The sequence below is a fragment of the Macadamia integrifolia genome, chromosome 5 (genome assembly GCF_013358625.1).
Source record: "Macadamia integrifolia cultivar HAES 741 chromosome 5, SCU_Mint_v3, whole genome shotgun sequence".
Lineage (NCBI taxonomy): Eukaryota > Viridiplantae > Streptophyta > Magnoliopsida > Proteales > Proteaceae > Macadamia > Macadamia integrifolia.
Window position 1 is genome coordinate 36,170,183 of NC_056561.1, and position 27,664 is coordinate 36,197,846.

General features: G+C 37.7%; 4 protein-coding genes across 7 annotated transcripts; 1 reads left to right on the top strand and 3 right to left on the bottom strand.

Annotated features, from left to right (window-relative positions):
- Window positions 1-3,330: 3,330 nt before the first annotated feature.
- Window positions 3,331-7,570, bottom strand: LOC122078544 (E3 ubiquitin-protein ligase BOI-like). Of its 2 annotated transcripts, none has more exons than XM_042644565.1 (6): window positions 7,391-7,570; window positions 7,203-7,260; window positions 6,406-6,462; window positions 6,204-6,318; window positions 4,778-5,139; window positions 3,331-4,098 (listed from the first exon to the last, which is right to left on the bottom strand). In XM_042644565.1, the coding sequence occupies exons 4-6, from the start codon at window positions 6,316-6,318 to the stop codon at window positions 3,547-3,549; spliced, it is 1,029 nt and encodes a 342-aa protein (XP_042500499.1). In that variant the 5' UTR covers window positions 6,406-6,462; window positions 7,203-7,260; window positions 7,391-7,570; the 3' UTR covers window positions 3,331-3,546. The 2 variants fall into 2 exon arrangements, with proteins under 2 accessions (XP_042500499.1, XP_042500498.1); XM_042644564.1 differs by having other exon boundaries at window positions 6,204-6,322.
- A 3,244-nt stretch (window positions 7,571-10,814) lies between these two features.
- LOC122078537 (axial regulator YABBY 5-like) lies at window positions 10,815-13,485 on the bottom strand. Of its 2 annotated transcripts, none has more exons than XM_042644554.1 (8): window positions 13,171-13,485; window positions 12,837-12,936; window positions 12,572-12,721; window positions 12,199-12,322; window positions 12,059-12,107; window positions 11,895-11,970; window positions 11,549-11,641; window positions 10,815-11,184 (listed from the first exon to the last, which is right to left on the bottom strand). In XM_042644554.1, exons 2-8 carry the CDS (start codon window positions 12,915-12,917, stop codon window positions 11,116-11,118), a joined length of 642 nt encoding a protein of 213 aa, XP_042500488.1. In that variant the 5' UTR covers window positions 12,918-12,936; window positions 13,171-13,485; the 3' UTR covers window positions 10,815-11,115. The 2 variants fall into 2 exon arrangements, with proteins under 2 accessions (XP_042500488.1, XP_042500487.1); XM_042644553.1 differs by having other exon boundaries at window positions 10,815-11,208.
- Window positions 13,486-18,355: 4,870 nt separating this feature from the next.
- On the bottom strand, window positions 18,356-19,169 carry LOC122078538 (ubiquitin-40S ribosomal protein S27a-like). The gene has a single exon (XM_042644555.1). The coding sequence runs from the start codon at window positions 19,072-19,074 to the stop codon at window positions 18,604-18,606; it is 471 nt and encodes a 156-aa protein (XP_042500489.1). The 5' UTR covers window positions 19,075-19,169; the 3' UTR covers window positions 18,356-18,603.
- Window positions 19,170-22,060: 2,891 nt separating this feature from the next.
- LOC122078682 lies at window positions 22,061-27,641 on the top strand. Of its 2 annotated transcripts, none has more exons than XM_042644775.1 (6): window positions 22,061-22,327; window positions 22,607-22,720; window positions 24,533-24,613; window positions 26,477-26,649; window positions 26,789-26,885; window positions 27,137-27,342. In XM_042644775.1, the coding sequence occupies exons 1-6, from the start codon at window positions 22,103-22,105 to the stop codon at window positions 27,197-27,199; spliced, it is 753 nt and encodes a 250-aa protein (XP_042500709.1). In that variant the 5' UTR covers window positions 22,061-22,102; the 3' UTR covers window positions 27,200-27,342. The 2 variants fall into 2 exon arrangements, with proteins under 2 accessions (XP_042500709.1, XP_042500708.1); XM_042644774.1 differs by lacking the exon at window positions 27,137-27,342 and adding an exon at window positions 27,375-27,641 and having other exon boundaries at window positions 22,062-22,327.
- The last annotated feature ends 23 nt before the right edge of the window (window positions 27,642-27,664 follow it).

A 27,664-nucleotide genomic window follows, 5' to 3' on the forward strand; every position in this document is an offset into this window, starting at 1 on the left:
AAAGTGTAGTTGATTTGTAATTAGGAATAGTTGGGAAGTGTTATTGTATAAAAATTCTCTACGGGAAGCAGTGAGTGATAGTGAACATTCGACAATTGGGGTGTATGTCATGGTCCTCCCAAACGTTGAATCTTTACAATCATTCATGGGCAGCCGTAAAAGATTTGCAGTTTTGTTAGCCTAACTCATTATCTCTTTAAGAGGATTAGGGTAGAGAAGATGAGGCATGTTATATTAATATAAAAAAATTAAAAATTAAAATAAAATATTAAAAAAAAAATCCATGAAAGTCACATGAAATGAATTTGATGAAAACGACGAATTGTGATCCCTTTGTTTGCAGGTAAGATATATATATATATATATATATTGACATTTTATGCATCAAAATCAATGAGAAAAGAGATAATACATGTAGTTGGTGTCAGTTCGTCATATATGAGGCTCACATGGTTATTAGAGAGAGAGAGAGAGAGAGAGAGAGGCCAATAATACGTTAGATGTATTGATATTATATGGGTCTATTATTTTTTCAAACATCACACGCTATGTATTCTGTAAATAGGCAAATGGCATTTCCATTCTAACCATTGGATGAAGAGGGCATAATCAAGATTAGTCACGTTTTAAATTTGGAATCTAATTTAATCAAATACACTCTTTTGTATTGATACACATCCTTTGTATGTTTGTGAGCGTGTACTAGTACTTTAGATAATACTGTGCACTCCCCAAATCAGAATGAGAATAAAAAATAAAAAATAATTCAGATTTATCTTTTGACTTTCAAAATCATCATATTCTTTTTTACGGATACCTATCGTATTAAGAAAATGAAAAAGAAAAAATATTAGTCATTTGTCATTGTTCTTACTTCATCAAAACTCATATATTTAATTCCTTGACTTCCTAAAGACCAAATGTGGAGTTTGGTGGTATGTTTTTTGTTGGGTTGAAAGTTTGGTGGCACCTTGACATCAAACAATCATTTAGAATATGGGAAATTGCTAGGCACACCACCCATGCACGCAGGCAATAAACGTGTCCATCACCCCCACCCCCACCCCCACCCTTTTGAAATGATCCCCTAACTCTCTCATATGATGCCTCGGTCCACGCCCTCATTGATGCCACAGGCATATCCATCTCTCTAAAAATATAGTGAAAATAGGGTAAATTGTGGTGTAACTCTTCCACATTTAGAGAATTTACACGATCAGTCCAATGTTTTAGCCAAAATCAGATGATTTCAACTCCAACTCTTAACCAATGATGTGACTACATCCTGAAATTGTGCATCCATAAAATCAATGCAAAAAGGAAGTCTCAAACATGCTAACTTACCTTTGAAATTAACCAATTAAATGGCCAAATCAAGAAATTATGCATCCATAAAATTAATGCAAAGGGAACTCTCAAACATGCTAACTTACCTTTGAAAATTGGAAAGTAGAGACTTTAAAGTAGGGGTGTAAATCGGTCAGTCTGGCTCGGTTTTGATCCGGATTGAGTCAGTTTCGGTGTGAGAAAGCTGAAACCAAAACCGAACCAATAAGGAAATTTCAGTTTCGGTTTGGTTTTGGTTTCGATGCGGTTTGGTTTCGGTTTGTCTTCGGTTTCTTAAATTGATTTGCAACCGGGTTGGTTTTGGTTTTTGGTCCAGTTTGGATTCGACTTTCCATACAAATGTATACAAAACTATGCAAATTTTGATTTTTTTAATGAATTTTGGAGTGTTTCGGTTTTTTATCGGTTTGGTTTCAGTTTCGGTCTGGGTTTTGAGCCGGTTTCGGTTTGGTTTCAGGTTCATCCAGTTTCCAGTGCGATTCGGTTTGGTTTTGGGGTTGCAACACTTCAAACCGAACCGAACCAAACCGAAACAATAAGGCTTCGGTTCGGTTCGATCTGTGTTGTTATCGGTTTGGTCCGGCCGGTTTTACCGATTCGATTTAGAAATTGACACCCCTACTTTAAAGTGGATGCGGACCCTACCTTAAGAAAAAGGAAATCTTAGAGATACCACTTTCAAGGAAAGTAAATTTTCGGAAAAAACAAAGAAAGAATAAGGGAGGGGTCCATTTCATCAACCTTATACCCTTATAAATTCATGCAATCGTTTAAGGGGGGGATTTTTTTTTTTTTTTAAAACGAGGGTTTCCAAGCTTTTGGCCTGATTATTCCCCGGGTCTAGTCAGCCCCACATTCAATAGACTGGGTTATTAGTGAGACTAAAACGTTAATTGTAGGTAAGAGAGTAAGAAAAAAAATCTCTTGCAATGGGATTTAGGCAATATTTGACTATTTTGTATGTATTCTTAGAATGTATGCTAGTCCAGACAAAAAAAAAAATTGTTTGGTATGCACTCTCATTCATGGTTGTTGAAGAATGCAAACTATTCTGGAACGTGCTAATTGGTATTCATTCTCATTTATGGATGTTAGACAATGCAATTCATTCAAGAAGCACTATTCTAACTGAGAATGAGATTCGTTCTAAACTTACATTCTCATTCAACGTTAGGAATGTATTTGACATTCTGAAAACGCATTTCTAAGAATTGATTCCAAGAATGCATGCAAGCTAAACTATTATTTCAAAAAAAATAAAAAATAAAATAAAATAATAAAAAATAAAAAAATTGCCATCCCGATGCCATACTTGGGCATCATGGATGAGGAAACACCATGCATGATCCCAACAGTTAATGTGAAGGCTAGTGTGCCCACTTTATCTGCCTTGCAGCTTGTCAAGGGAGTCAATAATACATATTCAACTGTGATCTACTAAAACGATAAAAGTATTTGGGATTCATTTAACAAGATTAATTGTTCGATTAGCAATTCTAATTATTGTATCATTTTCATAAAAATGTCAAACTTCTAATATTGTATCAATATGACAAACATGCCAAACTAATTAACATAGAATCCTCATGAAGCCATCCTTATAATGGTATACCCTTTGTACACAAAATATACTCAACTCATCCAGTCCCCCTTTTCTTTTAAAAAAAAAAAAATATTCTCTTGGTTACATGGCGGATAGAACCTCCTAAGATTCCATCTTTAAGGAGAGGGAATCTCCACCCACTCCAAACTTTCCTATTTTCAGTTAGGTAGTAGGATCTCTATCCAATCCGAACTTCTTTTTTCTGCAGGAAGTTGATAATGAAGCAATCGGTATTGTGGGATTCTTAAGTTGAGGATGTGGCAACATCAACAAATGAAGACTGGAACTAAGATCATCTGATTGTACACTCAAAAGAGCCACCAATGTTGAGACTAATGTGATGCTTTCTGTTCATGGAATTTGTAAGGACGAACCAAAGATGTGAAACAGTTATGGCTTAACCATGAGGGGTCAGGATTGAACAGAAACAGTGTCCAAGAGTAAAGAACAAATGCCTCAGAAAAGCTAAAATACATGGGAAAGCAGAGTGTTTCCCCTACACAATTCATGTAAAATCAGTAAAATGCGCAAACACCAAAAAGAAAAAGAAACTCTAAGATTTTTTTCCAGGATTCTATACAATATGGGTCCTTTCTTTAGGACATGTATACCTGAATACTCAAAGTCTTCATGGACTGGCAAACAGGGCAGACATTGATAAACCCTTCACAGTCCTTACATAAGCAAAGATGCCTGCAAGGCCACAACAAGATGGAGACCTCCTTGCACTTGCACGCTTTGCAAGTCATCTGCTCCTTCAATCCTTTGTTTCCAGAGACTGGGTTCACATGCCCACCTAAAACGCACAGACGGTTGTTGTAGTCAATGTACGAGGAGGCTGCATCATCTACTCCACTGTCCCCACAACCTTCCTTTGCTTGGTCTACACCCTGTGCAATGGCCTGCTTGAGGTTGTTCTTCAAGACATTAACCACCAACTCATTGTACTTTGCCCTGTAGTGCCAGGACTGGACCTCCATGGCCACATGCTTTATTCTCTCAACCAGTTCCCTGTTTTTCCGATTCAAGTTCTCTATTTCAAGCTCTTTCTCACATAACTTCCGGCATACTCTTTTCTCTATGCTACTCAGGAAAGAAGCCATGTGCCTCTGATTCATCTCCCATACTCCTTTTATTAGGTGTTCTTCCTGTTTGAAGATGAACCAAGATCAAGAGTTCGTTGCAAAAGTTGAAAGGCACCAAGTGAAACAACAAAAACATCATAAAGTATTTGCTACTCTTGCCAGTTACAGTATCAACAATTGTAGATGGCAAATGTAATGGAACTTGGATATTGTTTTCATACCCCCATGACACAACTACCCTATACGTGTTCAAATGATCACTGATAGCTTGATAGGAAGTGGTAGAAGAAAACACGATCAATTAAAGCTCAATTGCAAAAGGAGGGGACGATTTTCTTCCTGGCCATCAAGAGAGGCTTGCCTTCAGAGTCACTTGTTTGAGCTAAATGGAGGGGCTCTGCTCGACAAATAGACCATTGGATAGATTATGGACCCCATTTGTAGCCACATTTCAAATTGGGGTCCTATATCAACCACATGTTCTACAGTTTTTAAAGTTTAAATTTTGTATTTTTAAGGGTCAAAATGAAGTTTTTTTATTTCCTGGCCATGTCCATTACTATCCACATGTCAAATTGGGGCTCATATCGACCACATGTTATATCATTTTCCATATGTCGAATTGGGGGCCCATAACAATACACAACAATTATGAGCAAATGATCATACATGTTCATGGTGGTATCTAATAGGGTGCAACTCACAATAGGATGCATGAATTTATAAGGAGTGATTTGCATACCTGAACTCTGATATAATGATCAAACTCCTTCCTCTGCCTGTCGATCTCAGTTCGGAGATTGTCACCAAGGGATAAGATGACAGGTAGAGCTGATGCTATACTTCCACTTGCAAAGGTAACAGCGGAGTTCCTTTCATCATCATCATATGACAACCTCAGCCCAGTTGATACGGGGATTGGGTTAGGAAAGCTAGGAGACTGGTTGGCCTCATGTTGACAAAAGTTGGTCTTTAGGGACATTTGAAAACTCTGCTGCCTCAGAATGTCTTCTGCCTCCCTGCCTTGTTTGGCTGGCCGGTTCATAGCAGTGACATGCTCATTTCCAACACAGCTAACTGGATCAACACTATAACCAGCTGGGACTGTACAAAGTTTGGGGTAGGGGGAAATTGTTCCTTCCAAGATCAGCTCAACGACATGACATTAAATAAGATTCAAGAAGAGAAATATAGATGCAAGCCAAGTGTAACCATGGAGTAAGTGGAGGAAAAAAATAAATTAAGTTTAATGAAGTTTGGATCCAATAAAACATAAAGATGATGATCTGGATGAAACAAAATCGCGAAACTACAATCCAGGAAGACTAAATAGAAGTGAGGCATTAGAAAGGAAGCATGTCTCACGAGGGGAAGGGGGCAATCTCCGTAATCCTCTTTCTGACCCTCTTGTAGGAAATCAGAAGGGATTGTGAGTTTGTGACCTGTCATCATTTGTCTCTTATTCTCCTTCCAAAAAAGCTAGCCAACAATGAGAGGAATAGGAAAGAGCAGTGTTATGTAATACCTCATGAAGGAGGCAACAACCATAAGAACTGGACTAACAGCAAAATGGGAAACGTGGGGAGATGAAAGTTTATTCCTTCCAGAGACTTTTGCAGCAAGTTTCCACAGGACAATACTAAATGACAATCGACCAGAAATAACCTATGTGCATATTTGGTGAAATACCAGTGCTTACTTCCTATCATTACTTCGGCAATGGTACATACTTGAGGTGCATGGGAACTTACTATTTGATGGGCTCACCTAGATAATATACCAAATCCAAAATATAACCAAACCATTTGCATTCTACTGGATGCTCAGAAAGATTATGACATGCAATTTGGTTAAGTCCATAATTGTTACGATCAACAAGTTAAAGTGGAGTCCAAACAAATAATCCCACAAATCACTTACATTATGTTAGTTCAGAATGAATATGGCACGCAACTAGGCAACTTCAGTAAAAAAAAATTTGTAATTCCCTCAGTTAATTTGGGTTCTGCCCAAGATTTCCATTGAATTGAGAATTTCTATTTTAATGCACAGCAAGCAATTTAGTTTCAAAAGACAAGATCAAGCTGAATGGCCTTATTTTCCGAAGATACAAAAGGCAACCAACAAAACATAGATCTTGGGAAAGACAGATTCTTGGGAAAACTTACAGTTTCCAAACAACTGCAATTGGGTTGAGGCATTAACTGCATTACAGTCACACTGGACGCGGTTATCCTCGAGGAAAGTAGGGAAGACGGTATTACCATTATCACCACCAAACATCTTCCTAGTATAAACCAAAGCATAATCATTAAGACAAATTACATATCCGAGTCTAAAGATACAATATACGATAGGCAGGCAAGATACCTGAAAATTTTAATGAGCTGAAGGAGATTATGAGAAGTATAAACGGATCAAATCTACCTGCACCAAAAAAATCACTCAATAAATTCCCAAATCATTAGGGAAAACAATAGCAAGATCTCAACCTGATTTCTCTTATTTTTATTTTTTTTTTTCCCCCTTTTTTTGGCGGGGGTGGTGGGGAGGCAGCAATAACTCAATTAATGATCCTGTCACTAGTTTGGGAACCAAAGTATTCAGTAGAAGGTTCAGTAGACATAATCAAAAGAATTCAAAGCAAGAGTTTCAAGTGTTCAGGACGCATCAATGTTAAATAGGGATAATGGGGGAAAAAGCAAAGAAAATTCACTATCCTTATCACAAAAGACACACGTGGCATTGAATAGCAGGCTCCAACAAGGCATAAAATGATATAAGAAACCGTAAAATGAACTTTCATGTCATATGTAAGCATCACCTTAATAAATCAATCAAAAAACATGTAAACATATGCATCCAAATCTGAAAACAAATCGGGAAAATCTAACAAAAGAAAAACCACACATAAAAAAGAAACTTAAGGGCCAAACTACTTAAACTCCAAATCACTAACCAACATAAGGAAAGATATGCTTACATACTATGATCATCACTAGAAGAGAAGGAAAAAAAAAAAAAAAAGACCGAACATCGTAAAGCCAATTAATAACATTTGATTCAGGTTTAAGAAACAAAAAAATGCCCCAGACCATCAATCGTCCTCTTGATACACAAACAAGAATGGAAAACATTAGCGAGTAAAACAGAAATTTACAAAATACCTCCAAAAGCTAGGGTTAAGAACCATCAAAAGTCTGCAAAACTCTTTTCGCCACCGATCTGAAATAACAGGAGATAGGAAAACGTAAAGTAACAAAGGAATAACCGATTCAGACTCAGATCACACAGTAATTTCAGTTAACAAAAGGAGATTGATGAAGAAATTAGGGACAGGAGAAGAGAAAGGAACCTTGAAAACGGAATTTGATATTGATGAAGAAGAAAAAGCAATGTTCGGTTACCGAAACCGCTTCCAGTTCTGCTGATCCAAGAAAACCTCCGGTGAGGCGGCGGAGACAAACAAATTTTGGAATCGCTCATCTTTCTCTCTCTGTCACCAGTCTCTCCTTCTTTTCGTTTTTCCACCCGCCAATTTGATTTTTTTTATTTCCGTTATTAATGCTGTGATGGTTTGACATAAGTACCCTTATCCTTCGAACCGGACTGTACACCTTTGTCGATTTTTTTAATGACCGTACCGGCACAAATTATGGCAATGTCGGTTTCCGTTAGGCTTTTTTTTGGGTAATGGTTTCCGTTAGGAGGGTCAGAGCTGAAACTGCCAACAAACCGGTCCGATATCAACCAGATAATGAATTTCTCCTTATATTTATTTATTATTATTTTTTATCCCGAAAAATTACCTAGCCAGTGAAGCCCATAAAATATTATTAATAAAAGAGGAAAGAATACAATGAGAGACATAACCCGCATTACCCAAACTCATATTCGCACATAACCTTAATTCATATTTCAAAGCACGCAGCTCACTCACAGAATTGAAACAAACACCGTGGAAACTAAAGAAAGCCTCAAGCTAAGGATGTGAATTTATAACCAAAAGTGTTTATCGAAATCGAATCGATCTGTTTACATTGAAAGGGCAAACCCATTTAGTAAATGGTGCGATTATGGTTTCAAGTTTCAGGCCGATTAGCTAAATGGGTCGGGTTGGTTTTAACCGTGAAACTCGTTGATTTCAAATCGAATTTAAATCTTTTGAACCATTTAAACCGTTTAAACCGATCCGATTAATCCGTATAACAATTAAATAAAGCAGGGGCAGTAATCCATATAACAATTAACAATTAAATTAAGTATGCATCCTAATTTGTATGATTTATTGCAATTCAGTTCAAGTTTAGGCTTTAGATCATGAACTTATAATCCATATATGTTACTATGTTATTATATTATCACAGATGGGGTGTTTTGGGTAAACAATCTGTCATTTTAATATTTTATGCTATAGAATGTTGGATTTGGATGTTGTATGATATTAGTTCTATATGTTTGAGAATGACCATGCAAAGAAATAGCACTAGATTATCAAATTAAGAAATACCATCGTCAATATAGAATCTCTTATTTGTGGTTGCCAATTATTTTTGGATAAGCTTATGATCTTCAGTTTAGAGATGGTTGCAAGTTATAACAAACCGATTGTGAACCGTTTTGGAAACCGTATGGAATAAACCAAAATCAAAACCGTTTAAAACCGTGAAACCGACACCGTTTAGAAACCATTTAGTAAATGGTGCGGTTATGATTTTAGTCAAATAAATGCGAATCGAACTGATCCGCACCATTTAAACCAAAACCAAACCGATTAACACCCTTACCTCAAGCATTGTATCATTCTTATTTTTGATGAAAGACCCCCCCCCTCCAATAATACTAGGGTTCCCTATGCTAGTTCCATTTACATTCAATTTAACTGATGGCACAGGGGAATTGACTTTAAAAACCTGCAAAATAATATTCTCGCCCATAAGTGGACACTAATTAAACTTAGATGGAAGAGGGATCTCATGCACCTATTTTTTCAAGGATGGGATTCCTCTCCATAGAGCCTAGGACTAGAGAGTGATTTCATGGCTGGGTGACCTTAGGACATGTGACCAAGTCCTTCCAATCGTGGGAACACTCTCTGGAACCTAGGCTCTATGGAGAGGCACCGAATCCTTTTTTAGTCTTTCTATGATTAAACCCAGTCGTGCGATCACCCTCGCCATGCCTTTGATTGTTCCTTTCTTGCCAAAACTCCCAAATCATTAGCGATGTTAGTAATCATTTTATGAAGTCCAAGCACCCTTAACTTAAGCGCTGCCTTGTATTGCCAAATATCTCCGTATATTTATCATAATTCCTAAAGAGAGAAAATACTAGACTTAAAAGTATAGGTTTGAGTGGTATTTTTTTTTTTCTTTTTGGTTAACACTAATTCATTAAGATAGAAAACATAAGCTACCCAAGGTTTCACTACTCAGAATAAAACCAAGGAATGGAATATGGCAAAATTGTTTTACATGTCACTAACGTGCCATTCCAAGATAAGGAATGGGTGAAACAAATAACTTTCCTAGAAATACAATTGTAAACACAACTTTCAATAACAGGTACAAATTCTTCTTTCACGATAGAGAGGGGTAGAGTCGTAATGGACATAAGAACGGTGCATGCCAGACACGGAGTATCACAGTATGCATGCGGTCCAAAGCATGACCAACTACCAAAGAGGCCGATGAAGCCGAGAAAAAACTTAATGACTCCCGTAATAGCTCTGACGATGACGGCAAGAAGCAAACCATCAGCTCCTAAGATGGCACCATCCTCTCTCAAAACAGCTTGATTCCTTCCATTGGCCGCCCATGTTGAAAAGGGGGCAAAAGATAGGACTTTTCTTTTTAGGAGGGTGGGGGTGGAAGAACAGATAAGATTTATTGCGACACTTTTGGGAGGTAAAACATGTAATATTTGTGACTCATATTTTTAGTGGTCGTACACGAATATATAATTAATGACAAACTTGGTACTTTGATACCATATCAAAATATCTAATCCAAAAGTTTAAGCTATAAGGTAGAAAGGCACATGGTGGTTTTTGTGAGGCTTGGATCAAACTTGATCAAGTATGGCCAACATTATTGACATTCCAAACTTAGATGGAATATCTCAATGTAGAGAAGAAACACATGAAATAATAGAGCAAGCATATAGCATCCCAAGAAACTTAATCCTCAGAAGAAACCTACCATCTTCACTTCAAAATACTTGAGACATGTCACATGAAGTGAGTTATTACACAACTACTCTACATATTTATAGTAAAAAAGCTGGGGGCCTTAATCTCTTTGTTTACTTAACTTGTCTCATGAAATAAAGGTTGGAGTCCTATGCTGTGCACCTTGGGCCAATCTCCCTCACTTACCCATTTGAGTAAGGGTGTCAAAATCCAATTCGAACCGGTTGGATCGGTTTGGATTGATCAGAACAGAACTAACAAAATTAGATCTGACTGAAACCGACTTCTTATTGAGTGGCTTCAGATTGGGTTTTTGTAAACCAGTAAGAAACTGAACCAAAGAAACCGGAAATTGAACCGAACCCATAACTGAACTGATAAAAAATCAAAATAATTTCAGTCTAATAATAACCCAATAAGAGTAAACAAATAAAAACCCGGATCAAAATCAAACTTCAGCTTAATGGTTTGTTTTCAGTTTGACCTAGTACTAGATTGAAACCAATTCAGCCCGACCAAAATTGAACCAAACAGTCACATTGACACTCTTGCATTTGACAATAAAATGACCCACACAAACACACATGCATGGCAGATAATGGAAGTAGGATTTTCATTAATATAAAGAGATGATGACAATTAGCAAACATTTTAACTTCTAATCATGGGTCCTCCATGAACCAAATTTCTCTCTTTCCTTTCACTACCTCAAGAAACAAGAACCTATTTCAGCAGTACATCTCTAAGAGCATCCATCTTCCTAGTTTCTGTAAAGGGAAAATGCAGGATACCTCCAACACTGACTTAAAACCTTGAAAAGAAAGAACAAAAAGCTTTCCTTCCTTGGTCTTCTGTAAAGCTTATTTCGCTCCAAGGATGTCTTTGCCTATTTAGAATGCCTCTTGGGTCTGTCTTGGCTTGGCCTTCCTTTCACCAGAACCTTTTGTTTGCACATCAACCTGCCATGGTGAACAGACACCCACCTGTTTCACTGACAAAATACCTTAAATATTCAAAGTTAAAGCAACTCCAATAATAAGTTCTATAACCCAAAAAGGGTCTATTGGGTCTTAACTCCCAACTCCTACTGGCCCAACTCAAAGTAGCAAGTAAAGAAGAAAGAAAAAACAAATGATTCTTATTCAAATCTGGTAAGTTTTGAAATCTTGAGATGGTCTTCTACTTGCCCTGGTTCATGGTATAGCCAAACAACCAACTACCCAAGCAAGCATTGATGTGTAAATGAGTTTCACAAGATCCAAGCTTCCTTACTCTTGGTTGGATCTTAAGAGTTTACTTTTATGAAGAAGCTTAAGCTTTTACCTCGTCAACATCCTGGATCCTTGTCACTTTTCCCTTTCCTTGGCTGCAGCTCTCTCCATCTCTTTCGTACTGAATTCGAGGGAAATGGGCCCACTGAAAACAGTCCAACACAGTCAAAACATGTAGGCAATTAGTAAGGACCTTCAAACATATCTGTGTTTGGTATGCATTCTCATAATAGATTCTGGTTCTAGAATGCATTTTTCTGAAACGAGAAAACAGAGAAGAATCGGGTTTCAGAATGCGTTCTAGACCCACCCTCTATTCCTAGCTAGAATGCATATACTAAACACAACCTTTAGTTTCTATTAAGGGAAGCATATTATTTAGCTTAAACATCACTTACATTTTTGGCAGCTGTGCTGAAGGCTTCTTTGTGGGTGATGTTGGGTTCTCTAGCCTTCAGCCTCTTTATCTCTTCTCTGTCAAAATTAGTATCCATATCTAAGATTGAGAAACCAATGGGACACAAAATAAATTAAGTTTGGAACTGTTTTTATGCTATCTTACTTGATGAAGTGATTGTAGGCTGATGGAGCTCTTTGCCTCTTCTCTGGGGCTGTTGTGATCAAATCCAATAAACACAAAATTCAGGCCTTCAGAAACAGAATGTGGAACATGATCACTAGGGTTTTGATACATGGGCTTACGCTTATTGACAATAGGGTTTGATGGTATTTTCTCTTCATCATTGTCAGAATAGGTCATTGGTGAGCTTTGCTCATCTGAAACTTTCAGAAGCTCCACTTCTTCAGCACAGAATTCTTTCATTTGCTGCAAACACAATACATACTTCTCAAGGCCCTAATAAGCGTTACTAGTAGTTTCACTACAGTGAAGGTGGTGATGATGATTCTATAAGTAAATTTGGAATCATAATCTTTAAGAGGTAAGACTGGTAGGATTAGTATATTTTGTGGCTTTCTGAGTGCTTTGAAAGTAGTGACAGTACCTGTTCATGAACTGAAACTTGAAATATATTTTTAAGGTTATCTTTAATATAGGGTTTGAATGATTCATTACCTCATCATCAATGAGGGAAGCATTGTTAAGTGAAGCTAGGACATGTAAAGGGAAAAATGAAGCTCTCATCATGTTTACAGAGAGGTGGCCTCCACAGTGTCCACATCTTACAGTAACAACTTTAAATAAGCTGCTGCATGGGACACTAACCTGCACTTGAAGACAAAGAAAATGGATTTTCTGAATAATGCTGCAAAAAACTATAGTTACTGAGACTGAGTTGGTGATGTACTGTAACTTATTATATATAGTGGTTTAACTTTACCAATAGAATGGTGTTGCAGAAGCCACAGTGTACATAGCAAATCTGCTCTTGGAGATCAAGGAGGCTGTTGCATGCAGACATATCTTGCTTTGTTTGAAAGCTGGAAGAGAAAAAGAAGAAAAAAAGAAGATCTTTTGACTCTTCTTATTATGAGGTTAGGAGATTGCTCTTTTTATATGGTTTATAGGACATTAACGAGGTATGGTTATTACTTACTACCCTTCTTATGTGTAAAGTCTAGTAAATAAGTTGAAACTAAATCACTGATGATCTCCAAGAATAAATGTTGAATGAAGGGGGACTTCAGAAAGCTTACAGTTCATAGTCAAATTACCTTAACAACCCAGCTTCCTGGAATTATGAATTTGCTTCTCTTGATGATACTTTACAGCAAGGATTAGCAGCGAAAACGCCACAATTGTCCACAAACTCAGGGGTTTATTTCAATCCTGCATTACATGATGGCACTAATTAATAGGTTTCCATGTCAAAAGGTTAGTGTTTTCTCTCCTCAGATTGACTAAGATGTAACCTTCCTATGAAAGCCACACATATAAGTACTTGGGAACTTTCATCTGTCTAAGGTTACAGGGATGCAGAATCTTATGTTGTTTTATTATTAACTCTCCCATCATTTATGTAAACCTTATTTTCCTTTCACATATTGGGTTTTTGCTCTTGTCCGTTTCCTAAAGAAGATAGTGAAGAACTGATTCTCTTTTTTCTCTGGGTTTCCCTCTCTCTTACTCTCTCTAGTGGGAGAATGTGAATGAAAATGAAGGTGCAGTAAGTTTTCCATATTTGAAAGAAGTGGAAGTTTCTAGAAGAGAAATAGGAGAAGGAAAGAACATGAATCTTAGGATTTGTCTTTCCTGAGAAAGATAATTAAATTGACCATAACACCTCTCCCCCACTTTTTGTGCAAACTCTTTTGTGTTTGCATTTACACTCTTAATGCCAAACACCTACTCCCTCACCAAATTTTATCCCTAACTGTTACCATTCAATAATAACCCATGTGAAAGCATGTGAGCTTGCATCTTCCCCTTTCACATTGAGAGTTCCACATTCCCCAAACACTCTTAAAGTCTTACCACACAGTCTTTAGCTGCAGATTTGTACAAGAAGGTATCTTGCAGGTGTGAAAAGCCCATCTTGGAATAGTACAATTACCAAAAAACAAGAACTATAGATGGTTCTATCCCTGATGGCCTCCTCACATTTTGAAAGCCCAAAAAACAATAAAAAAAATTCAAATAAATCAGAAAGTGGGACCCTTTAAAGGGTTAAGGGAATTTATATATTAGATGGACCATTTCAGTGTACTTTTCTCATTCTTTGGGGTATGGGACTAAAGGGAGTCCATTCCTCTTTGGTGCATATATTTAAGGATGATGAAGGTGACCCAATTGACTCATACACTCATTTTGATAGAGAGACAAATGTGTGCTTTCAGTCTTCGGCATGTTAATCCCCACAGATGTTATTAACCTGTTGCTGCAATTTCATCCTCAGCTGGCCCTTCACATTAGAAACTAGGTCCACAATGAAAGCCTACCTCGGACCCATAATCCAATGGACTTCTGATTATATTGAAGAAATTGGTCCGGTCTGGTTTTGGTCGATTTTTTATTTTTATATTTCTTTTGCAAACGATGGTTATCTAAGTTTTTGCCACTATTTATCCATTATTAGTTTCTTTTAATTGTCCCTTATCGATCTGGTCACAGTTTTTCATATTAAAAAAAAAGTGTAAGAAAAATAAATTTGTAATATATATATATATATATATATATATTTCGTTTTACTCCAATGATGGATTTAAATCAGTCATTCGATTTGGTCTTTTATGATATAAGAAACCAAAACCAGTAATGAACCAATAAGGGTTTCAATGAGTCGATTTCATTTTGGTCTGATTGGTTTCAATCTGTTTAATTCATCCACTCTCATTTTGTAAACCCATACCTTTTCCAACTAGAGGGTTTAATATGAAAGTAGACTCAGCTCAGATGTTTCTACCCGAAAAAAAGAAAAGACTAATAAAAGCTTCGTATAATAAAGAAGGGATAGGTTCCCATCAGCCAGTGTGGGGAGGATTCTGCACGCCGCACCAATGTGTCCTGGAAAATATCATTCCTTTTGAGGTCTATATTTCAGAACATGAGAGAGAAAATAACAAAAAATCTATGTGATAAAAGAAATGGCACATTGGTATCATGACAATCTTTTGTTTTCAACAAAGAATATATTAGTTTTGAGAAAATGTTCTCCAAAGAGGTTCTCTCTCTCTCCCCAGATGAAATAACTTCACTGCCTTTCTATTCGAAAAACCGTTCCATTAGACCTCATTGATGCACTCCTCTATGCCGCTTGCTCAAAGAACTCTCTTCCTTTCAAAATAAAAGTAAAATAAAAGGTTTAAATTTAAATATTAGAAACAAAAAAGGAATTAATGAATGGATGCACATTGTTTTGTCACATGGAAGAGTGATGATAATTTTAATAGGATTTTCTAGGAAATGATTTTAATTAGACGCATGTCTAATTTGAGTCTCAAATCAATCATTTTCCCTATCGTGTTTTGTGCATTCAACCTCTTCAATAGTATCATGCACTCTCTTGATATTCTTAGATTTCTTTTTTAGTCTCTGTTTTGCCCTTACCAACTCGAATTGATCTAATAAACTTAACATGCAAACAAAGAACCTCACGTCTACTTATCCATAAATTTTCAGTCTCATCCAAAATACCATGTGACAAAATTGAGTGCCGATCAACAGATTCCATGTTTAGGCTATTGTCTACAAATACAGGTCCAATTAATTAAAACCTAAAGTTACACATTATGGGAGGCAATTCCAACCACTGAATGGAGAGAACCTTGTTTGGAATAGCCACGTGACACATTTTCAAAACCTAATTCAATCAAATATGACATGCACTCCCTTTTATAATCACGCGCATTTATTGTACTCCAAGCACCACTATGCACTCTCCCTAGTTTAGAACCTTTAAACGAATTTTCCATTCCCATTTTAACTTTGGGTAGGACTATGTTGGCTAGTGGACTCCAAATGAGCAGGGCGTTTACCTGTGGCCATAATAATATATTGCAAGCTAAAATAGCTGCTAGCCATTATAACCTAAATGAAAAGATTCCACAAGCATTAGTTATTCATTTGTCTGCAGGCTAGCCCCAACTAAACTGTAAGTCCATCATTCACCCCAAAAAACAAAAAACTGCAAGTCCATCAACAATAAGATAGCAGGTCTTGATGAAAGAAAAGATTCCACAAGCTTTTAGTTGTTCATTTGTCCGCAGGCTAGCCCCAACTAAACTGTAAGTCTATCATCCATCCCCCCCCAAAAAAACCCTGTAATTCCATCAACAATAAGATAGCGGGTCTTGATGTAGATTAAATGTTATCCTTTCCATAAAAGGATCTAACTTCTTAAGAAAGAGAATATGCCTGCCAATCCCTGTAAGCAATGTTTTTAAAACCAAACCGATAGTTGGACTATATTCAGCAAGGATTATCCAAGCCATTACTGCTCCAACTTCCATGATTAGGAGTTCCATAAAGCATCCTAAACTTAGGAAGTTCAAACTTCAAGGAGGAACTATCAACCATGGTAGGCAAATAAAACCCACTGCAACATAAGTTACTAAGCACCAACAGAAGTTTCAACTCCACCCCTTTTTCCCTTATAGGAACATGGCCTAAAGAGCGTAGGCAATTCCAAAAGTCAGAAATGGAGGAAATTGAAAGGGGAAAAGGATGAGCAGACTGAGGCAATGGCAAAATTCTTAGCATTCACTGAACCACTAAAAATGGTATGAGAAAATGAGAAAGAAGACGATTACATACAAAGTACCACTAAGAATGTTGCAAATTGTAGCTTCTGGTAAGCTCTCAGTTTTGGAGTCATAGAGAAGCAATCCATTTCACTAACACAGACTCCCTATCACTTCCCTTTATAGTGCTTCCTACCACCATCTCTGGTCTTGCTCTGTAAAACACTATAATTTTTCACATAGAATCTCACTTCACTTCTACATGCCATATTTCTACTATCTCAGGTCTTGCACATTGAACCCACAACGTGTAAAAGACAACATAATGATTCTAATTGACCTGGAGAGGCCAAAAAAAAAGCGCCTTCGACATATGCCAGCAATACAAATGCAATTAGATCCGCTAACCCTGCTTCCATGTTAATTATGTATCATAAGAAAGAATGAGGGGGGTGCGGGTTAACCCTTCCCTAGGACAAGATTTTTTTTAACCTTCAATGCAACAATTCCGTTCCGAGACAAATATGACCTTGAATCAACCTACTCCAAACTCATAAATCATCAAAGACTTAAATGAAATCATCATCAAACTGACCTATCCAGTCAAGCCCTTCAATGAGAACTACTATTTTAACTCTTGAAATGATCAGGCCCTACTAAATGGAGTCAGTACCCAATTTAACATGGTTGAATAAATATCAGGAGAATAGCCTCAATAATAAGATCTCAACCAGAATATCAAACTGCAATACACACACTTTGAACCTAAGCAAATGAAGACAAAAAGTAAGCAATAGATAATTGCAAGTAAAATGATTAGTCATCTTCCTAAGGTAAGGATCTGTAAAAGTCAGGTATGAATTACAAGAAATTTTGGAGCAAGGATTCAGCACAAATAGTGACTTCAGGTAACCATCCTTGGCAACAAGTGACTCAAATCCAATCAACTCATCACATATATTTTAAACAGAATGCAAATAAAACAAAACAACCACCTTGGTAGTTTGGTAGGGTGTTGCCCCGATAGTTCCCATCCCACAACTTCATATGGACTTAAGTGGTGGCATTTCAGGGTAGACAGGGACTAGGACTGACCCCTAAGCCCTCTACACAAAAATGGATGTAACCCACCCAAATCTGCATGCTTGAGTAGGTTCAGGCAGGACCACTGTTGTCTGATGGGAACTTCCACCATATTGCTATCGATGTCTTCATGTCGCATTAACATTACACCACTGAATCTCCAATACTTTTCTTGTTGTGCTGCGACGGTGCCACTAGACAGTAATTGTTGTTTCAAGATAACAAAAAATACTATCACCCAAATACATGAATGCAATTCTTGGACATAATACAAGTTAAAACATAAAGCCAGCATTTAAAGACAATTTCTACATTTACAAAGCCAACAAGCACTCCAAGAAGAAAGTGTATCATATGTTTCTCAAGAGGAGAACGACTCTCAATGATGGAATCCAGAATGAAACAATTGAACAACTGATGCCAAAGAATAATATGTTGTGTCATTGACAATTATAATACAACAGAGCAATAAGAACAATGAAACAAACATGAAAATGTTGTAATACTTAAAATAAGGTAAGAATTGTCATCTGATCCTTTCAAGCACAGGTCGAGATGAGAAAACTCAATATTGTAATCCTGAATTATAAGGGCCCGCAAGAAATTTCACAAAAAAATTTGACTCGTTCATCAAATATTAAGAACCAAAGAACCCCAAGATAGATAAGATTCAAATCAATATACCAAGATTACGAGCAAATCTTTAACTAAAAACATAAAATTTCCCAACATTTAACACATACTAAATCAAAATTTCGAACCTTTTAGTCTTTTAATCTATGGACTTAAAAAATAAACCAAAAGAGTTAAGGTTCATAATAATCCTATCGAGTAAAAAAAAAAAATACTATTGATTAGCGCACTCCTTCCGCAGCTTCTGAACCTCTATTCCACTCCAGCCTTCTGGTAAACGTAAGTCAATCCACACTTACCACAATAATGACGATCGAAGTGATTCGCCATAAATGTCCCTGCTCCACACTCTTGATTAGGGCACTCCTTCCGCAGCTTCTGAACCTTCCCTGAATCATCAACCTTGTAGAACTGCAACACGGCGAGCTTCACCTTCTTCTTCTTATGTTTGATCTTTTTGGGCTTAGTGTAAGTCTTCTTCTTTCGCTTCTTGGCTCCTCCTCTAAGACGAAGAACCAGGTGAAGCGTCGACTCCTTCTGGATGTTATAATCAGCAAGGGTTCTGCCATCTTCAAGCTGTTTCCCAGCAAAGATGAGGCGTTGTTGATCCGGTGGGATGCCTTCCTTGTCCTGGATCTTCGCCTTCACGTTGTCGATGGTGTCTGAGGATTCGACCTCAAGGGTAATGGTCTTCCCCGTTAGGGTTTTCACGAAGATCTGCATAGCTGCAAAGCTGGGACGCCAACAGGAGCAGAGATGGAACGAATACTCTGATGGAGCCCGCAAGAGTTCGCGAGGTTTCTGTTATTAGGGTTGTTGGCCGGGTGAACCAGAGCCTAGGCGGTGTCAATATATCGGGTCAGGCCAATTTCAGTCGGGCTTAATCGGTTTTCCCCACTTTAGGACTTCACTGGCGTGGCTGTAAATTATCGGTTAGGTTTTAGACATTTATCTCTAAATAGGCTCTAATCAAATTCGAGTGACTCCAGAACATGTAATGCTGAGTAAAAAAGGGCTCTAAATGGGTTTTAGTTGTGTCAAGCTTAGTAAATGGTCTTTAAACATGTAGGGCTGAGTCGAACTATTAATTGGTTGATCGTCCATCGGATTACACCCTTGCATTGAAAATGATTGCTTATAATCAGGTTGGACGTTAGCCAACACATTTACTAAATAGGTCAGGCTAGCTTCGGGCTTGGTCGGTCAAGCTTTACACCCCTTATACCCCAGACCTGGTCCAAATATTTTAGGGTTTGGATTATGGATTGGGTTTTCTGGCTCATAGTTGGATCAAGACAGGCTAGGTTGAGGCTTTCAGTTGAGGGAACTATAATCTTTCAAGAGCTCTAGCCCCTCCAGGGCACATCGAATGGCTGGAAGGCACTTGAGGTGCATGCTTATGTGCTGCCAGTCGTCCGATGCGCATTGAAGAAACTAGCACACTTGAGAGTATCTGGGTCGTCGGTTGAGCCCCGTTTGATCCGGCTTTGCCCCAATATTCCTTTGTAAATAAATGTAGGCTTACAAATGGTAAATTGAAGTTCTGAAACTTAGGGGAGCAAGTTCGGCTCAGCAAGCCCAAGCCCACGTTGAGCCCAATAGGGCATGGATAGAGCTTTTGTAATCGTAGGCTGGGCCATTGTTGAGATTTCTAAGCCCGAGGATTCGTTGGGCTTTGACAGGCCCATCCAGTATATATATATATATATATATTTTTTTTGTTAGAAAGCCATTATAGATAAATATATAAAAAAATTATATAGTTATATGAGAAAGGAACCTTGTACGTCTAACGTTCTCCACGCCCAAATACAATTGGGTGTAAAAAAGACCCAATTGGTTTCATGTGCAATAGGTTTTTTTTTTGTGTCCAGTTTTGTCTAGTATGAGAACATTAGATGGGTAAGGTTCCCTTACCCATATATAATATGAGAAAGGATTTCTATGGGGGAGTTGGCTCCTATATTTAGATACATGGGAGAAAATGACCGATATGTCCCTATGAAATGAAAAATGACATCTTTATGGATGCTTCTTTGTACACTCTTATTGACCCTCTCGCATATGCAATCACTGCACTCCCCAGGGGAAACATATCCTCATATAATACAATTACACATGATTATATCACATATAAAGTAAAAAAGACACAAAGTGCTCCTATTTTCTAGACTCTAGACTTGAAATGACAAATATTAGGGCTGCCAAGGTCAACTAGGGACCCACCTCAGATCAAGGTGGTGATCTAAATAGGGTTGAGCTCTGACAAGATGTGGTTACAGGACCTAAGCTTAAAACTAGGAATGTCAATCAGTCGGGCTAGGCCAATCTCAATTGGATCTAGTCATGCTTGACCACTTGGAAACTTTACAACGTGAACGTTTGTTTAAATAAACAGGCCTACCTTTGGGGGGCATAGTATGGTTTATAATCAGGTATGCCAGTGTCGGACTTTAATCGGATTACCTTAAACCGGCCTTAACTAGGCCTTAAATCATTACAGTTTTATAAAAAAAATAAATCATCATAATAGAAGATGATGCAAAACTTAAATAAATAAGATAAATTATATGAGAGTATTGTTATTCTTTAATCAAGTGGGTCAAGCTCGGTCGGGCTACAATGAGTTGGTTCAAGTCGGGTATATAGTTGGTTGGTTCGATCGGGTGCCCGACAAGCTAGCTACATGTACTGTGAACGCCCGTTTAGAGCCCAACACATTTATTTATCAGGCCAGTCTAGGTCTAACTATAAATATGTTGTGCATGGCCTAGCCTAATGTTGCAAACTCAGAATTAACATCTCTAATTAAAACCCGAACCTATGGTATAAGCCATCATTTCACTCCCTGTGTCTGATTTAAACTACACTATCCGGTAGTATTCGTTTTTCTCAAATATTAAATCTGGGATTGGAATTGGGCCGGGTTAACGGTAAACCCACATTGACTCCCAACTGGTACTAACTAACTTTGCCCCGCACCGACATCTATAATCTTTTTGCGAGTTTCAGATTCAGACTAGTCCCCGACTCTCCGCCGCACAACCTGTGACCCAGAAAGCCACGTGGAAGAACTCACGGCTCTAAGCAAACAGCAACAGGAAAGATTCCCTTTCGCGGCGAAGGAAATATCTGTTACACTGTCACAAGTAACGACACGTGGAAACTCCTTCTCCAGAAACCGGAGAGCCGCAAAAAATAAGCATTTTTTTTTTAATCTTTTGGTGGCTCCTATACAAAACTGGGATAATGTAATAATATTTTTACTTAGTTTACAGAAAATGTCCCCCTCGTAAGATACAATTACATTTATAGATATTAGTTTCTTAGTATTCCAGAATCCAGATCACTCCGGCTCCTCCCAAATCCCAAATTCCAAATTCCCAATGGCCCAATTAGGGTTTGAGGAATTGAAATCTGAATCGGGATCGAATCGAAATTGGCTACGACGATCCTGATTCTAGCAGAATAAGTCCATTACTTTGAGGTTTTTTCTTTACCGATTCAGAATTGAATCGGATTGGAATCGATGACGATCATTTCGGTCTCAGAAGGTCGGACCTTTTTCTGGGTGGACCATTTTTAGTGGGTAAGTGGTAAGATTCGACCGGATGGCTTCGACTTGAGGGGTCAGGTGAATGATAGGGCTAATTTAGTAAATTCAAATATTTGTATAAGATAATGTGTCGAGTATAAAAGTTGCAGAGGATTTCGAAGTTTTGAAGAAAGAGTAAAGAGTTTAGAAGTAAATATGCAATCGTTGAGCCTAAAGGTCTTCACAGAGCTGAACCCAACAACAAGGTCATGGCCCCATCGACGAGTACGAGATGTTAGAGGGAATCCAGGTAAGATCGTGGCTTGCAGCTCGGACAAAAATGGAGGTGGAAGAGAGAATCGGACCTCTGCTTCTTCAGTTTCTCGTACCCAAACTTATGCTCTTTTGAAGCAGCAGATGGAAGTTGCAGCCAAATCCGAGGTGGGTTTATGGGAATTTATTTGATTTCCTTCATCTCTTGTGCTGGGTTTTGACGGGTTTTCTTTGCTGGTTTCATTTTCTTCCCCTTTTCCCATTCCGCTTCCTTTTATTTTATGTACTTTGTCTCTGGGTTTCTGGAGGTGCTTCGGATTTAATTGCAATTTTTTTTTTTTTTTTTCTGGTTAAAAATCTTACTATATTTCTCTCTTAATTAGAATTCCGATATGTTGAGAAAAAAAAATTATGATTTAAACGTTCTCAAGTTTGTGGACATTGCAGGATTACAAGGAAGCTGCTAGAATTAGGGATTCATTGAGGTCATTTGAGGAAGAAGAGCCCGTTTTGCGCCTTCGAAGATTGATGAAGGAGGCAATCGCTGATGAAAGATTTGAGGTACAAGATTCTGATTCCCAGTGATCATTTCATAATTTGTTTTTTCCCGTTTCAGTTTCTCCTTTTGACTGTTTAATAATTTTTTGGATGGTCAAGTTTGAGTCTTGTTGGTAATTATATTGCACCAGAAACATAAAAAAAAAAAGGGGTCAACATGTATGGCTTTGAATAGAGCTGATTGGAGAAAACCTTATCTGCCATATGAAGTAGGAAGACCTTATCTGCCAGCGATGTGCAGGGTTCAACATGTATGGCTTTGAATAGAGCTGATTGGAGAAAAAGGATCTGTGTAGCCAATCTCATTTAGTTGGGATAAGGCTGAGTTCAGTTGATGCAGGGTTCAACAACAGCTTTATGCACCCAATATTTGTGTAACCGAATGATTGTACTATATTGAACCATAGATACTTGTGCAGTATTGGAATTCAAGGAAATAGAATAATAAGTACTGAAAGACACTATTATCGCTGGAGGAACACAAGAAACTTCCTTTGACCTTGTTGTATTCAAATTCAGCTCCATTCTTGGGCACTTCTGGATTGATCGCACTTAGTAGGTCATATTGCAGTCTCTTGATGAGGTCAGTCACCACAGCTTTGTTCATCAAATAACCCAGAATATGAGAAGAGGGAGAGAAAAAAAAAGATAGAAAGAGTATGGACAGTTATTTTACACAGTACCCTGGTGATCTCCTCTATGTACAATGATGAATGATAAAAATCACTTAGTCCATTGGACTTAGTACGCAGGGGATTCACTTCCATGGGAAAGAAGAAAATTATTATGGACAGACATCTCTCTAGAAAAGCTTATCCACTTTTGTCTTGAAAGAAATCAATAGTCAATACTCAATACCCTTTGGGACAAAAGGGGGTGGGGGGTGAAGAACAAAACTAAAATGGTGAATGATTTCATCCTCCAGGATTGAAGTTGAAAGTTTCCCTAGCCTTTGTTTCATAGAGGCCTCTTTTGTTGATCTTGTTTTGTTTTGTGCCTTACAAACAAGAAGGCCTTTCCACTTATGTTTTGGAAAGAAATCAATAGTCAATAATAACCCTTATGAGGGATGACAACGGTCACTTCTTGTATCACGTTGTTGTTCCATATTCTGATTTAAGCAGCATAAGCCATGGTAATCACTGATAACAATGATCAGTATCTTCAGTTTTTCTGCAAGGTTGTTTTTGGATCCTTGGAGTTCAAAAGCCATTTGAGTTAGATGATTATGTCGAATAAAATCAGATTCTGTCTGCATTATGGGAGTTAGCTGCTTCATATCCCTCCCCAATCTTTCCCCTAGGACCAAAAGAATTGCTAACTCCACTGCAGCTTGTGAAGGAGGTATGGGTATTACCTCATCATGTTTGAACTTTAACTGCCGGTCTAACTGACATTTCCCTAAACCCATTGTTCACGAATCCTAATATTAATGGAGTTTCTACACTGCAGATGGTAAAACACACAATATTGTGTGAGGGCTGATGCTTCTAATAAATGAATTTTCAATTTCACGCGGCATTTGGCACTTTAAGCCAATCAACGTGATCTATCATCAGGGGTCAGAAAACGAAGAAATTATGTTGTGCACTAGATGTGGAAATGGGTCCTATGAGAGCTTTTGGTGATTTGGATGTCTAAGGTCATTTTTACGGGGACATGACTATATTATCCATCACTTTAAGTCTCTGGCTCTTGACTCCTTGAAGTGTTTTGCTTTGAAATCTGACTGGTGTTATTCTCTGAAATACAATCAGAAGCTGTCACGCATGCTGACTTCTCTATGTTTCTGTTGCCTTGTGTATTATCTTCCAGGATGCTGCTAGATTCCGTGATGAAATAAAGTTGGTCTCCCCTCATTCACTCCTTGAATGTTCAAGTGATGCAACTACCCTGGTAAGATAACCATCTGGTTCTTATGGAAAAACTTTCTTTGGGACATGTAAGCTTGATTTCCATTAGTCAAAGTTTTGATTGTATGAAAAAAGAACTGCTGCATCCATGTGTTTTGCAATTTGATCTTCTTAAGTCTATAAATTCCAATAATTAATTTCCTTTTTTGGTAAGCAATATAGTAATGAGTCAAAATGTAATACATGTACTGTAGGCAAGTGATTTTTATTTGTAATTGGCCTTTGCTCTTCCACTCATTCAATTAACAATGTCTTGATTCGTCAACACCCTAATACATTGCTGTACAGAAAATTGTGAATTTTTCAGGAAAAACTTGAAGTACTCACTACCAATCTTCAGGCGTTGGACTGGAATGCAGTGCAAAAGCCCCTGTCAGGAATTTAGATCTTTTTAGTTAGTTAGAACCTTCCTCCTATATATTACACTATAGTTAGTGGATTGGTGAAGCAGGATTTTTGTTTGGCACCCCCATTAGTAGGGTAATTGTTGGACGATAACATGAATTCATATGTTTCCATTCAAAGTTTCAGGTAATATAATTTCTTTTCGCTCATTTTCTAAAAAACATGTTGCTTGAACAAGTACTCATTTTGACGATAAATTTGAATTTAAAAACTAAAAGATGTTGGTGAACTGCTGACTGAGCACCCAGTTTACACCTAAAGGTCCACAAGTTGAATTTACAACCACTATCCTCAACCATGGGGGGCTGTTTACAAAGTAAGCATGTGTTTCTTCACCTCCACCCTAAAATAAAATTTTGTTCCTACACAGAATTGGGATTACTAAATAGATGCATGAAGTAGCCGGGGGTAACCTCACACTAACATGCCTATGGAGGTAGAGGTACATGATAATGCATTGTGTTAAGTTTGTCTCGAATTCTTGACCCGTTTTGAAGATTGACCCGCTCCGACATATTCTGGTGGCAACCTGAATGGGAAGTTTTCTGAGATTTGTGATGGAAGCAGAGGGGTTGGGCCAATAGGTCCAAAAGCCCTGATCTCGTATGGGGGGGCAGGGGGCGTAGTATGGTTCGACCGGATTGACCACGACCCGATGGGTCAACCAGTTATTTGGAGTATATAATGTACTATTGTCTTGTTGAGAAAGTCATTGTATTTTGGGGGTTTTTCGAGCTAGGGTTTTAGGGCGAGTTTGCTGCCGCTTTTTAGGTGTAATCTCTCTTCTGCATAGTGAAACATTTTCTTCTTCGTCTGAGGACGTAGCACACCACACCGGCGTGTGAACCTCGTTAAATCTTTATGTGTTATGCGGATCTGTATTGATTTCTTTTTCGTATTTCTTGGTGTTTGCCATAACACATTGATGTTTAATTATTCTGGTATATTATATATATATATATATATATACACACACACATATACAGGTGTTTCATATTTAGATACATGTTAGAATATATAGTTAATTCATTAAAAAAAAATGAAACAAATTTTTTTCTGATAATTTTGTTACCCTTACATGCAACATGTCTAAGAGATGTGGCAATTCTTTTTTGTATATTTCACAAATTATTTGCAAAGATGAGTCAGACATCCAAAGGTGATTCAATGTTTCATGTTTTTACCTATATCTGGAGTACTGGACCAGAAGTACCAAATATCATCTCCACTGGAAATGATGTTCTTACAGATAATAGCAAATCCACATCCAATATTTTTTTAGGTGTGGATGGCGGTATTTATTCTTCAAGCAGGAATGTGGATGATTCTTTACTTCCTTTTTACATAACATGAATCCATAAAATGATTCAGTTGTCTGTTTCTTGTGCTTTTCTCTAAGGATTTAATAGCCTCAACATTTTTCCTCTTATGAGTGTTTCAGGGGATCAGGGTCCAGGTCAGGAGTGTGTACATTGAGGGTCGGAGCCAACCTTCAAAAGAACAGTACTTCTTTGCATATAGGATCAGAATTACTAATAATTCAGATCGCCCTGTTCAACTTCTTAGGAGGCATTGGATCATCACAGATGACAATGGGAAAGTTGAGCATGTCTGGTCAGTTCCATCATTCGTTTTGATTATTATATAATATCGTTCCTGATCTTGTTTTCAGATTATGATCCTTTTATTGCACCATATTCCTTCATTGCCATGTTACAAGAAACGTTTTAAACTTGAAATTTCTTTCTGGCAGGGGAATTGGAGTTATAGGAGAACAACCAGTTATTCTTCCTCAGACTGGATTTGAGTACTCCTCTGCATGTCCATTAAACACTCCTAATGGGAGAATGGTAAGATGGGAATTTCTTCATGTGTCAATGTAAAAATACTCAATATCAAGTAGATTGGTTCTTTAATGATCTTTTGGAGAAAACAAGAATGTTGCTTTTCATAATTTTGAAGTCTCTTAAGATTGTCAGATTTTTCTTGTTCTTGAATGGTCATCAATGAGTCTTGGAATGAAATTTTCAGTTTATTAAAATTATTATACTTTAATTTTCTCTCTGAAAACTTGTCAAACTAAGCACATACTATGGACCAGCCAGCTGATTTGTATGTGAAAATGTGGAGAGCAACCCAGTGCACGAGGCTCCTGCTACTGTAGGATATGGGAGGGGCAAATGTATGCAGCCTTTCCCTCTGCTTCGCAGAAGAGGTTGTTTCCAAGTTTTGAACCCAGGCCTAACGTGTTGCAATAGCGTAATTTAACTATTGCACCACAGGCTCGCCCACTTGTGTGTAAAAATGTTATTGATTTATTTTGTTTCATTACAATGCAGGAAGGAGATTTTGAGATGAAGCACGTCGACAGAGTGGGATCTTCAACATTCAATATCGCTATTGCTCCCTTTTCCCTCTCCATGATTGGAGATGACAGTGATATAATTTGAAGTTGTATTGTTAGGCACACAAAGGATTTTGGAGACTTGGAGGAAAGGCACCCCTTAACAAGAGAGGTGGAAAACCAGATTGTAATGCAACCATAGGATACATTTTTTATGGCTTCCTCGCATTCTAAATCAGTCTTGGGGATTTTTGTATTGGTAGCTATTGAACTTTCATGCCCCGC

What these genes read in the sequence shown, in the direction of transcription:
- LOC122078682 (XM_042644774.1), top strand. Translation starts at nt 22,103, where the DNA reads ATGCAATCGTTGAGCCTAAAGGTCTTCACAGAGCTGAACCCAACAACA. An exon ending in AAGTTGCAGCCAAATCCGAG is followed by an intron (nt 22,328 to 22,606) that starts GTGGGTTTATGG and finishes TGGACATTGCAG; the next exon opens with GATTACAAGGAAGCTGCTAG. An exon ending in CAAGTGATGCAACTACCCTG is followed by an intron (nt 24,614 to 26,476) that starts GTAAGATAACCA and finishes TGAGTGTTTCAG; the next exon opens with GGGATCAGGGTCCAGGTCAG.
- LOC122078537 (XM_042644553.1), bottom strand. Translation starts at nt 12,917, where the DNA reads ATGTCTGCATGCAACAGCCTCCTTGATCTCCAAGAGCAGATTTGCTAT. An exon ending in CTTCCCTCATTGATGATGAG is followed by an intron (nt 12,323 to 12,571) that starts GTAATGAATCAT and finishes TTGTGTTTGCAG; the next exon opens with CAAATGAAAGAATTCTGTGC. An exon ending in GGATCCAGGATGTTGACGAG is followed by an intron (nt 11,209 to 11,548) that starts GTAAAAGCTTAA and finishes TCAGTGAAACAG; the next exon opens with GTGGGTGTCTGTTCACCATG.
- LOC122078538 (XM_042644555.1), bottom strand. Translation starts at nt 19,074, where the DNA reads ATGCAGATCTTCGTGAAAACCCTAACGGGGAAGACCATTACCCTTGAG.
- LOC122078544 (XM_042644565.1), bottom strand. Translation starts at nt 6,318, where the DNA reads ATGTTTGGTGGTGATAATGGTAATACCGTCTTCCCTACTTTCCTCGAG. An exon ending in ATTGCAGTTGTTTGGAAACT is followed by an intron (nt 5,140 to 6,203) that starts GTAAGTTTTCCC and finishes AACTTTGTACAG; the next exon opens with TCCCAGCTGGTTATAGTGTT. An exon ending in ATCATTATATCAGAGTTCAG is followed by an intron (nt 4,099 to 4,777) that starts GTATGCAAATCA and finishes ATCTTCAAACAG; the next exon opens with GAAGAACACCTAATAAAAGG.